The 13,184-nt window shown below is 46.3% G+C and overlaps 1 protein-coding gene across 2 annotated transcripts in view; it reads right to left on the bottom strand.

Annotated features, from left to right (window-relative positions):
* Window positions 1-13,184, bottom strand: part of Gpa2 (Glycoprotein hormone alpha 2) — an 89,393-nt gene that overhangs the window by 37,426 nt on the left and 38,783 nt on the right. Inside the window, exon 2 of one of the 2 annotated variants that reach the window (XM_077674628.1) lies at window positions 6,049-6,159. In XM_077674628.1, coding sequence (XP_077530754.1) covers window positions 6,049-6,148 — 100 coding nt within the window. In that variant the 5' untranslated portion in view covers window positions 6,149-6,159. Of the gene's footprint in view, window positions 1-6,048; window positions 6,160-13,184 lie in introns of those variants that run through there. The other variant, XM_077674629.1, reaches the window with a different exon arrangement.

The raw sequence follows: 13,184 nt of genomic DNA, 5'->3' as shown, positions 1-13,184 counted from the left end.
GGCAAATCATTAATTAAGTGCAGCACAAATGGGTCCGGCTTTGTTCTTCGTCTTCGTTGACCGGTCCCAGCTGTGTCAATTGGGCCGAGAGATTGAACACCTTTACGGTAAAACGTTACTACCTCCCGGCATAATAAAAACCCCTAGCAGGAGGTTTAGGTGAGCTCTAATCTTTGTTGTTATAAAGGCTACAAATGATCATTAGCTTATACGTACTTTTTCTGCTTTACAACAACGTCTTTGATCTTTTTTTGCACTTCTGTCTAAATATAAGGTAAAAAGGTCTTGTTTGGTGCACTTATCCTGTAGCCGCATATTTTGCCACCCTTAAAATTCGCTCAAATGGCAGCCGGTTGATCATTGGCTTAGCGTACTTGCTACCGTGCCACTCTTCTGCATGTGTATTGGGACAAGATAAGTGCTATATACCCAAAGTTAACAAAGTAAAGGGGCGACAAGGGCAATCCGCGGCAACTGCGGACGAACGCGCCGATATCGCACTGATCGGGTAATCGACATCACAGATTAAAAACATATTCAACAGTCAGAGGACAGGGTATTCACCCCCCAAAAAAACTCGACATCTTTTCCGAAATATAAAATAGGACACCGTGCCCCCAAAACAGAATAAAAATAGAAGCTTAGAACCCTGAACCCTTCATATGACCCACAGCCCCGATTAAACGCCACTCGGGTGGCAGAAAAGATATTTTTCACATCTCTCCGGGGTAAGAATCAATGCGAAGCAACCATTATTGTGGCTAAATACAATCTGAGGAAGTTTCCGGTGCTGAGAACATGCAACGAAAAGCAATCTTTTGAAGCCTTCAGTCTGTTCCGGTACAACTGATTCCACCGGCCCAATGCCGGCGGCCATCACGATCCAACAGAAACGCCTTTATTGTGCTAATAGGACCCAAACGATTGTGAGAGTTGTCCCACCCCGCATGTAGTCGGCAATCTTTCGATGATACACAAACTGTTTCTACAGCTTCAGTGTGTTTTTTCTGCACAGTTCCTAATGACTGGCCCTTGCCTTGTCGACGGGGATACTTGAGAACACGGTTGGTCATTAGGCCATGTGCCTAAAAATACGAAAGCAATGCCAGTGAAAACGTGCAATGAAGTACGGAAGCATTGAAGCATTGAATATACATTTGTTTAGTTGAGTTATCTGCTGAACTTGCATGAAAGCGTGGTATTGTGCAAACCTTTGTTGAATTTAGCATGAAAGTGTACTGTGTTTCGCATTGTATTGCGAACGCTGATGAAGCGTCTCGCCCCGTCCGCCGAAACATCACGCATTTTTTTTTTTTGGTGTGGAGCACTTTAGGACCGAACAATGTCCGTCCGTGTCCGTGCGCATAGCATTTGCAATCGCGAAAAATCACACAGGAACCGGCAGGGTTCCAGCCTGTGTCTAGTAGACCACACAAAGTTAGTGTCAGTAGTGTTACCCGTTCAGCTACGACCGGGAGTTAGTGCCAGAGAGTCAAACGGCTTACTCCCTCGCCTGTAACGGTGCGGAGTACCTTAGGACCTCCCTATGTCCGTCCGCGTCCATCAGTGCGCGCACCACCATCAAGCGAAAATCAAGCGAAATTCGATTTTAGCCGTGAGTTGCACTTTAATTTAGGGAATAATCAAGGTGCAACTCACGGCTCCAATCGAATGACGGTCGGGGCGCAAATCAGATGTCACTCAGAGCGCAACTTGGATGTCATTTCGAGTCCCCGTACTCCGCACCCTCGCCATCATCCACGGAGAGGAGATGCTGTCTTTTTTTCGAACTCCTGGGTCCTCTGGACACAGTTTGTGCGCGCGCACAAAGGATTTGAAAAACAAATACACACGGCATGGGCACAGCTTCTTAACTGTTAAGCTGTTCACGTTCGCTCGTCATGTTATCAAAACATAGTAAGATATTTCAAGGCGTAAAATAAACGGCGTGGTCACACTTCAATATTCGTTGTTTTAACCCGCCTCTCAAGTAGCCCCAACATGTGTGCGTCTTCATTTTTATTTTCCACCGACAGCAAGATGTACAACGCAAGCGATTAGCAGAGTAAACTCATTTTGGGTAATCATAAGGAAACTATAAAGATAGGCTACGAGATATTACGCAGTAGTGTACTTTAGATTATTTCTGCCAACCTTCAGTTCTCTGTCTGGGCTCCTGGACACGCCGCCGTCCCCTGCAAAGAAGCGGCTCATACCACTGCTGGCTATTTAATACACCGAGTCATTGCCGACAGCGGCAAATGTCTACCCCCTCAACGTCATCTATACCCACTGAGCGGCTACACAGAGATTCTCTCCCATTAAAAGCAAACTCGCCGCAGCCTCCCACCTCCACACTGGCGCCTCTCCAGAGAGGAAGCTACAACTTGGCGACGGCTCCAGACGAATACGTACCCACATCCCATCCGCCTCCACCTCATCTTCCCCACCCAATGCACCTTCCCTCTGCGCTTACTGTCGCCAGCCTGGCACCCTCTACCACATCAATGGAAGTGCCAACGAGCTTGCCCCCCTTCCCAACCCCACCTTCGAGCAGTGGAGGTCTTCCCTGGGCAGCCTTGAGCCGGATATCCAGCTGAAACTGGTTACCCGGGCACGGACGGGCAGCCAAAGTCAAGACATCTTGGACTTGGGATGCCTTCCACGGTGTGAGGCCCACACATCAGCCTCTGCCCGATGAATAAAAATATTTATTCTCTCTCTTTCTCTCTCTCTCTCCAACGTCAGGTAACCACGGGAACGCATTCTTGTTTTTTTCTATTCAGCTGGGGCAGGCATTGGAAATGCAAACATAGATATAAAAAGGAGCAAAATTTTCAGCCTTCTCAGCAAACACAAAGCTAAAATAAGTCGTCGTTACCTACGAGGATGACCCGCATTCGCGGTTGGTCCTAAACGCATCGCTTGTCCTAAAGGCGTTGAATTAGCTGCCCTGAAGCGTCAACACAGATCCCACGTGGCAATCGTAAATTCCAGGTCGTAAGGGCATGCAAATTAGGAAGACCTCCACTCCACACTAAAGAAGCAAAAAAGAGGTCCCGGCTCTCTCGCCCTTCAGTGAAAACATTCTTGAGGTAACTCTGCGTCAGAAAACAGGCGGGTAAGTGCAGGACACAGAGGTAAGATGGGAACGAATAACATATCTAAGAGGTGGCTGTGACACTTCAGTTGTACGAACTTTTGGCCTTGCTCAAAGCAGCCACCGACATCGAATCTCGGCACCAACTCCCGCTGAGGTTCGTTCCGGCTATTGATCCGTAGACGCACCGGACAGCACCTTATGGCAAGGCCTGTGTTTCATGGACCTGCCTAGATTGCAGGCAGCAAGACGGCTTATGCAGCTGAGGTTCTTAGTAAGCCGCCGAATTCCTGGGACTGTAGTTAAGGAGATACAAAAAGGCAATACAGTGTGGTTTATAAAAGAAGTATGGTTTATAAAAGAAGAAGAAGCAATGGCGCCAATTTTATCGTAAACTTCCAACAAATCATGAGGCATAAGGAACACAGATGAAATAACGGCGACTCCCCGGCCAATTTTCCAGGGACGTCTCTGTGACATCACGGAATCTCGTTTGTGGGATTGCCGGCCCCCGACCAAAGCTACAGACAAGAAACATGACTACGGTATTGGTATTGTAGCGCGAACTTCAGTTCCGTTGTATTGTATCACTTGAAGGGTAAGGGGCAGCTAACACGCTGACAAATATGTTTACGCGCTTGCCCATAATACGTTACGCCTTCCCATATTACGTCATTGCAGCGCAAAATTTCTACGTTCTTCTGTATTTCTTGCGTTCGTTTCTTTTAACAAGCGTCTTTCGTATCTGGAATGAGGCTCAGTAAGATGCAAACGGCTAATTGTTTTAAATATGAGGAAATTTATATTTCGTCTTCAACGTAGCCTTTCGGCTACATTATAGGAAGGGCTACTCCAGATTATCTGTGTGATTTCTTAATGTGCATCCAAACCGCTTAATAAATTCCACCTCTGACCCTTTCACCAGAGGCGACCACACAATTCCTTGCAAAAATGCCTATTCAGCCTCAGCACTACGAGCTATGGCAGATCGTCTGTGGACCTTTACAAGATTCATGAGACTCCAGCGCTCAGACTTCGAGTTTTCTGGGCATTGTTTTGAAAACCCAAGCACTTAGCGGAGGCTGGAACCGTGGTATTCTGATTACATGCTCTTCCAAAGGGCGCCGACAGCATTAGGGAGGTGAGGAGCGACACCCAAGGGAATCCCAGCAGCCGCAGCGTTTCCGACATTTGATCGACATTGCCATGAACCGAAAATCGGAAACTTTAAATCAGCAGCTTTTCGCTTCCTGGATTTTCCTATGCGCGTCAAGGGACAGATCAGTAAGTACCTGGAAAATTCCTATCTGTAAACGGCCCCTTCTACTTTCCTTATTAACAATTCTGATCTCCCCTGCTTCCCCTTAGTACCGTGCGCAATTTGTATGAGAGGCATCCAAGCGGGTTCGTGGGGAACGAGGGCCTTTCAATCAATCGTTGCGAAAGAAAATACTCAATCATCCTTAGGGCAGGTAAGCGACCACGCAAAGGGCAAGCAAGTCATCAATGTACGACTTTTTAATGCGCCTTAGCTTACGAAAGAGGCCGGATTGTGGAAGAATTTTTCCTGTATTCCTTTTTAAGTGGACACACTTTTTTTTTGCGGTCGCCGGTCGCATTTGCATCTAACTTGGGAGCCTTAACTATAACTCTGGCCAGTGGCGCAACTGGCTATATAATATGCAGTAACCTGAATTCGGCGAAGGAAACAACTGAAAAAAAAAAAAGTAAATGGAGCGAGGAGAAAGGAACGAAGGTAAAGAAAGGACAGAAAGTTGATAAAATTAATGAAACAAGTAGAACACGGAGTAAATTGAGCGTGAGCGTGAGAAAGCAAGTAAGCAGAAATGAAACGAAGTAAAGATGGGAAAAGGAAGAGATGGAACAGGGAGAGTACAAAAAAATGAAAAAGAGCGGGAAGGAAGAAAGAAAGAAAGAAAGAAAGAAAGAAAGAAAGAAAGAAATAACGAAAAAAGGAAACACAGAAAGAAAAAAAGAAAGAGAGAAAGGAAGAAAGAAAAAAAGAAAGAAAGAAAAAAGGAAGGAAAGAAAGAAAGAAAGAAAGAGAAAAGGAGGAAAGAAAGAAAGAAAGAGAAGAATGAAAGAGAAAAGAAAGAAAGAAAGAAAGAAAGAAAGAAAGAAAGAAAGAAAGAAAGAAAGAAAGAAAGAAAGAAAGAAAGAAAGAAAGAAAGAAAGAAAGAAAGGAATAAGAAACGAGAATAGTATAATTGCAAGAAGAAACGCTCGGATTGAAGCAGAAACTTAAGAAGGACAAAAAAGAAGAAAAACGAAATGAAAGATGTGAAAAGAAAGGAAGAAAATACTAACAGAACAAGAAAGAAAGAAACGATGGAACGAACGGAAGTAACGGTGAAATTAAGTAAGAAACGCGAATATGGCACACGTGGTTTGCCATATTTCGCGCGTACCGTTTTGCACCAATCTATTCTGACCGGCCTAAACCATCCGAGGGATCATAAAACCTGGTTATTAGCGCAAGTAAACAGAACACAAGAGGAGGTGCTGGTCCGTGTCCCTCTTCTTGTGTTCTGTTTGCTTCCACCAGTAACCAGGTTTTAGACCGTAACCAACACTCGCAGTAACCAACGAAAACTCCAAGTTAAAGTATCTTTAAGTTAGAGATCCCCAGGTAGTAAAAATTAACTCGGAGCGCCCCACTACGGCACGCCTCATCCCCTGTGGCGCGTCGGTGCGTTAAAGCCATAACCAATCAATCAGGGACTACTTTTTATATTTAACGGCTTTCCTAGTACTTCACCTCTCATTTCCGCGATAATCCACGAAAACAGATGCAGTTGCCATTACCGGACATTCTAGGTTTCAGGGTGCGTTTCCGTGGAGCATTAACTTCATGACTTTAGGCGGAGTAAAACAAACCCTTCAGCCAGGGAAAAAGGAATGCCAAATCTCTTCTGAGTTGCACTTACCGACTTTGTGGCAGCCAGGTCTTTCCCAGTAGTTGGCCTCCACACCTACAACGGTCAAGGCGATGGCCAGAACAACGGCGACGCACTGCGCCCGAGCCATTTGTTACCAATCTGCAAGAAGGAACGCGGGACTCCTTAACGCGGGGGTTGCGAGTATTTGCTTACAACAATCTGCTGTGCGCGCAAGTATACTCAGAGCCTGTGTTCAGCGTATGAAAAAATTCATAAAAAAAAGAAAACGAATCACAGCGTGTATATTTTGATATAACATGTCTCATATTGTCTCTGCGAAAATGACTTATTTATTTATTTAATATATTATTTATTTAATATAGGTCTGCAGAATTTAATATACTGCAGACCTTGGCAGTCCAAGCAGGAGTGGTACAAGAAATACACTGAAATAGTACACACAGTACGGTCTCAGAAGCAAAAACAAACAAACAGCCGCGACAATATTAGGTGCAAAGGAAAATAAAATATATGTAAGGCAGTCGACAACTTAACAGCTGGGTGTCTTCTCTCCAGAAGTGAAAACCACACCCATGAGTAAATACCACAAGTAAATACCACTGTCAATACCAAAGTGAATATCACATTCATACAAAATTCGATATTTGAATCCGATCGACAAATGATTGCACGGTTTCGCACTTGAGTGCACTTTCCGGTAATTGGTTCGAGTAATAAATGGAAAAACAAAATGTCTGTGGGTATTGTTGCGGCTAATGGGTTGTCGAATCAATTTGTTGTGTTTGTTCGAGAAGAGTGTTTAACGGGTTCATGGAGATAATCTCGTGGGATTTTAAAGTGGCCGTGGTACAAAAGATATACAAATTTCAGTTTAGATATTATTCTTCGGTGTGCCAATGAGGGAAGTTCGGCTTTGTTTTTTGAAATTTGTGACGCTAGTGTGTCTTGCATATTCTGAGAAAAGAAACCAGCTACTGAGTAATCAATTCGTTCGATTTTGTTTATTAGATATTGCTGATGTTGGTCCCAAATGATATCTGCATTTTCTAGGGCTGGTCTTATGAGGGTTTTAAAGACAGTTACCTTCACTTCAGGATAATTTCATTCAGGCTATTTGCATTCAGGTGAAATGCATTGCTTCCCAGCAATGCATTTAATTTTAGAGGTGAAGCCAACTTTAGTAGATGTGTAAAAGGTCGGTGTTTGGAGGCTGGCTTTTCCGCATTGTGTGTTCGCCGTGAATAATGGTAATCTACGGAGGGAGTGTGTGTACAGCCCCACTTTATACCTCTCTCCGCCGCTGCCACCTCTTTCCGGTCGTGTATACTGGCACGGCCGCTCGGTGGAAAGGCCGTCAAGCCTGCCGCACAAAGGGTGGCCGAAATACGCAAGGGCAAAAGTGTGCGTCCAAGAAGTTTTGGAACCGCGTAAAATCACTAAGCGTAAAGAACGATATCCATATGAAAATTCAGGAGATTTTCACCGCGCTTGAAAGTCACGGGTTCCACGCAGGAGCAACCAACTCAGCTCATCTCCTTTCGCAGCTGAGTACGGCTGCAAAAGGAGATGCGACATTAGGCCTCGTTGAGGCGGCGCCGTAACTCCGCTCCTGTCTAAGGCATGATCTTTTTTCAATGAAGTCTTTCCCGATGCAATCCAAAACAGTAGCGGAAACATTTAGAAGGAGAGCACGCGCTGGCGCATATTCATTAAGTGATGAGTGAGAAGTTTAGGGAAATAGAGGAAGTGAAGCCTGCATCGAGAACAACAGCGTCACAAAAGACAGCGGGAAGGGAAATAAATTTGAGCAGCCTTGATCGCAAAAAAAGCAGTGCAAAAGGTTCCCCCCAAAGAGCAGTGGGCCCGGACGGAATACCAATGCAACTGATAAACCTGCTTGGACCAAAAAGTAAGGCATCCTTTATGAGGGCAATAGGTAAGGTGATACAAACCAAACAAATGCAGGAGGACTGGCTAGAACGCATGATAAATTTACTACATAAAGACAGAGGAAATAAACCCAGTATTGATTCATACAGACCACTCTGAATAACGTCAGTGGGTTCTAGATTCGTATTCCAGGCGATAAAATCAGACATTGAAGCATGAATGGAAGAAAATGAAATTCTTCGGGAACTGCAGAATGAATTTAGGCAAGGCAGGCACTTGGATGATAATTTGTTCGCGATAACACAGTGCACTGAAATTGCGAAAGTGTAGAATATACTATCATTGGATGCGTGCTTGGACATTAAAGGGGCATAGGACAACGTAAATAGATATCTGCTGTGCAGGGTGCTTAAACTCCATGGCTTAGATGAAAAATTAATACAGTTCGTTCTAGTAATCGATAATGATAATACAGTGCCACTGACATGGTAAGGGCAGAAATGTGCATAGCAGGTCAACACCAATCGAGCACTGAAACAGGGATGCCCTTTGAGCCCAATACTGTTCATGCTTTACATAGTTGGGTTAGAAAAGACATTGGAAAAAAGGAAATTATGGTTGAACTTAGCCCATATGCGGCAAGGCGGAGGGGAACAACAGTGTATTCCGGGATTGTTATACGCAGACGGCATTCTTCTTTTAGCTGATAACCAGAGCGATATGCAACAGCTCAAAAATAGTAGTGGCCAGGAATCCACAGACTTCAGGTTAAGGTTTAGCGCTTAAAAATCGGGAATAATGGTTTTCAAACAACCAGCACTGACTCAGTGTCGATTCAGCATAGCGAATTACCCCGACTCAAGGAATATAAATATTTGGAGGCGTAGATAAACCAACCAAGGGGACAGATACTTAAAAACTCACGAGGAACAACTTAAGAATAAAGGAAAGTGCAACGCCGCTACAAGGAAGCATATATCTCTGTGGGTGTATATCAAATCTGAAGTAGTGGGAGGAATGTCGAAAGGAGCAACGGTTCCATGCCTCACATTTGCTAATGCAGTACTCTGCTTAATATCACACGCTCTTTCATGCTTTGAAGTGAACCAGAGACCGGTAGGCCGTGTGGCCTTAGAAGCACATGGTAAAACAGGTAACGAAGCAGTGCAAGGAGATTTGGGCTGGGCGTCAGTTAAAACCTTTGTTGGTAGGTTTTCAGGTTCGTTTTCGGTAGCGAAGGGACCCTTCGCTTGAAGAATTCGGCGGCGTTGGCGGTGAAGCAGAAGAGATGAGAAGACGATGACGGGAGGAAGAGATGATGACGAACAAAAACTGTATTTACGGCTATTTACAAGAATTGGTTACAAAAAGTTGATTACACAGTTGGTTAAGCATGGCTGTCTTAGCGATGGACCCTCCGAGTTACGCCCTAGGTGCCATACCTTAGCGATCGACTCTGGGTTGCGCCCTAGACGGAAAGGTTTACGTGCACCAAGCACGGAGGCTCGCTGCTCTGAACCCAAAGTCTGCCGCTGGCTGGTATCCCCAGGAGTATAATCCCTCGTGTCCATTGTAAGCCGGACAGCACATCTGATTGGTAAGAGCGACATCTCGAATCCCACCAATCATGGGGAAAAACGCCGCCGTCTCAAACTTCGCGCACTTTTTTCCTCTCCCAAGACGGAGCGGACGGAGGAAGACGCGTACACGTGAACGGGGCCGCTTTGCCACGGTCAGGGTGGCCATTAGGTTGGCCTGAAGGGAATCAGGGTCCCACGGTCAAGGTGGCCTGAAGGGAATCTACGTAAATGGTGAGGCACTCCCCATGGGGAAGGTGCCTTGAGGCACTTGCTGCAATAAATAGTCCAGGGCTATATGAATGGCGCACAACTTCAGTTCACAAGACGTGGGGCATTCCTGATGATCGTATACTGGAGCACCAGGTGACGACGCATGTCACGTTGGGGGTGATAAAAGTAATGCCTGCGCGGTGAGTGGTACAACCCTAGGAGGCGTCTGTAAAAATGGCCCCAGCATCGGCATCGGCACGGGTAGCGCAAGCGGATCGGTGGAAGGCGTGGGACGCTTTGGCAAGCTTTCTGGTTGTAGAATTGGAACGACAGACATTTTCATCCTATCACGGTGGAATCTTTGGAGGAATGTTTGGCAGGTCGGTATATGGTGCACGGGTCAGTCCAGCAATAATAGACGCTGACCAGAGAGATTCCATGTGCGGCGCCTTGAGTAATAGCGCCTGCGCTCTTCGATAGACGCAGCTATTGCCGGAAGAGGAGAGAAACAAGGGGCTCTTCTATTCGCGCGTGCCGGGGAAGGCCCGTAATAACAAGCATGGATGCTCTGTGTAACACCTCGACTTGTTTGCTTTGTGCTGGAGTGAGGTGAAAAAACTAGGCTCCGGAGTGGAGTAGGCACGACAAGTTAGAAGTGCTACTACTGACATGCGGGCGACCTTCGTACCGCACCCCCACTGCGATGGGAAATCCTCTTAATGAGGTTAAGGATCTTCATCCATGTGGGCGCGAGCTGTTTAAGCCATGCGTCGGCACCTCCGTTCTCGTGAAACGGTGCGCCCAAGATGAGAACCTGGCGGGTAGGTGATCTGATGATTAGTTGAGCCCGGAGCTTCAGACTCACTTTAGCTCCGAATATTGAATAAATAGTTTGAGAAGCCTCGGGAAAAATCCGCCACAACATACCTCCAAAGCCCTAAACCAACTGCGAATTAGGTTTACGCGATTTCATCCGGTATTAAAACGGGATTTCAGGGAATTAAAATAACTGCTTATAATTTAGGAGCCAGTAGGGCCTCTGTGTATTTGTACCCATAGCGTATCAGCGCGTATGCATATTCTACATCGAGCGTATTAAGTTACAGTTGACACCTCAGGAAATTATGCGTAAGACTGGTGAACTTAGAAAATCAAATACTAAGTTATCGTCAAAACCCCTAAAGTGCTATTGTTGAGACTTTTCAGCGGTGATAAAAGTGTCTAGATTAGGCTTCGTGCATACTTTGGAACAGAAACTTTGAGTGGTAGACGTAGACACCAAGAAAGCTAATTGCAACCGCTCATGTTAAAATAAAACGCAATATTCGACTGCCTAATTGTTGAAGCTTTGGAGCACATGCCAAAACTGTAAAACTGCAGGCGGTAGAGTATAAAGCACTCGGTACTAGGCACTTGCCACTTAGCCACCCTCCACACTCCTATTCGAACATGTATCCTGAAGTGTCATGAATTACTTAATTATAATATTGTCCTGGTATGAAAAATCTCTTCTACACTGCACTCCCTGTCTTCTTGCATCGTAATCATGCCAATTTATTGTTCAAAATTCAAACCCCATTTCTTGAGAAAAAGATTGTTAAAACGCAAAGCTTGCTGTCATGAAACCTGAGCCAAAGTCAAAGGCCAAAATCCAAACACTTTTCACTGTGTCGGAATGCCCTAATGATATAGACGTCGGCTTCATAAAGCGATGGACGGAGGTTCGATTCCAACTGCGGGACGCGTTTCTTTTAGTAAAACCCATTGCGTAAAATTGGCTTTTCTATAGTGCGTTCTGCGCCACGAACTACGCCGTCAGCGATGCATTAAAAGCTTCGTTTAAAAAAATCCTGTCAACGCATTTATTCCACTTAATCGCCCTGTTGCTGCCGAAAAATGCATTACATTGTTTTTGAAAGGTATGTGCGTGGGTGTTCTTTGCCAGGTGTACGCGTTCGTGCTTGCGTGCGTGTGAGACTACGTCCACGTGTCCCTTCTCGAAAGTTCCCGCGGATTCCCGTTTTGCGCGTTATTTCCGTCGCTGGAGAGAGGTGATTTCTCAGTCTGATCCGGTCGGCTGTCTGCTGCCCGCCAGTTCCTCCATTTCACCTGGCTCCCGGACTAAGTGAAAGTAAAAAAAAAAAACCCACCCTCGCGCATTTGTTCCCGGTAGTGAGGTGTATATATATAGCGTCAGTCGCGCTTCATCGTAGCGAAGTAAGACAAAGCACCGATGGGAAGATGAAGATCCCGGGCTAAAGATCCTCTCATCTTGGGCGAGCCTTTGGGGCAGCTGTGAAGACCTAAGGTGGGACCGGGAGCGTCACTCGCAGCCCAGCCCTGCTCGTGATCCCATACCGGGCGGGTTTCCTCTCCAAGGCCTCGCAAATCTCTTCCTGGCCACGCCGTTCCCAAAAGGCTACGTGCAGCGCATGTATCCACGGGACGCTGTTGCTGTTACAGTAATTACGGCGGTGGCGCGAGAGAAGAACAATCCGAAACTCTCGTTGCACCCCCTCTCCACCCCAGCGTCTCTTCGCGAGCGCCGCCTCTCCCCTCCTAAGCCTTTTCTGGCCGTGTTCGAGTCTGACTGCGCGGGTAATCCTCTCGCCCCCTCGTACCGGAGGGATGACGCTGAGGGAATGCCTCTGCATTGTGCGCTAACCGCCGAGCGATTGGTTTGTGTAACACCTTAGACGTCTTTAACTCGGCAGTCCGTGTGCCCGCACAACGACACGAGATTCATTTGTGGTGGTGACGTAGCTTAATGGCCTTGTATGAACTCAGTGGTGGTGGCTTATACCTCGCTCGCTCGGCGAAGCCGCCGGCTGCTGTTCATCCTCGTGCCGTGAGGAAACCTGTCTTGAGCTCGGGAGAAAAACTGGTATTCTTTCTGTTACCTCCGGCTCAACTGTCGCCGAGAGGTGCGCCAGCGCTCAAGTTCCGAACCCTTCCGACTCTTAAACCTGCGTTACTGTGTTCGCAAAGAGGCTATTATTGCGTTTTGTGGCAACAGTGTAGTTCTTCAGCCCAAATATAGTAGAGTAAGGTGTCAGCTTTTCTGCAAATTTACAGGCACGTTTGTACGTAACCTTATTTTAGCTGGTTAGAATACGCATGCGCGTATATCGCAGCGACCGCAAAGCCATTGAGACCGTTGTTACGAAGTGCCAATGAGTGATGCAATAAGAATTTTATCGCAGGTTTTCTTACCAGGACATTTGCAGCTCCGTTGGGCGTTCACTTTTGCAGGGAGGAACGACCTTGAAATTTTGCATGCCTGGATCGGTCGCTCGCCGAGTTTAATCGCTGCTCGCAGAGATTGGCAATTCAGCTGAACGGCGACGAATCAAACCAAGCGCAGCATTCGTGGATCGTATAGACCCTGGAATTCGCGTCTTTATCGCCGGGGTGACGAAAATTTGCATTGCCGAAGATGCCGACGACTTTTGAGCAACTATCTGCCTGAGAGCTTTCAGACAC

Source organism: Haemaphysalis longicornis, unplaced genomic scaffold, assembly GCF_048455015.1.
Source record: "Haemaphysalis longicornis isolate Haplotype H1 unplaced genomic scaffold, Haemaphysalis longicornis Haplotype H1 scaffold_6, whole genome shotgun sequence".
Lineage (NCBI taxonomy): Eukaryota > Metazoa > Arthropoda > Arachnida > Ixodida > Ixodidae > Haemaphysalis > Haemaphysalis longicornis.
Note: the sequence above shows the minus strand (reverse complement) of the source record. Positions and strands in the feature narration are given on the sequence as shown.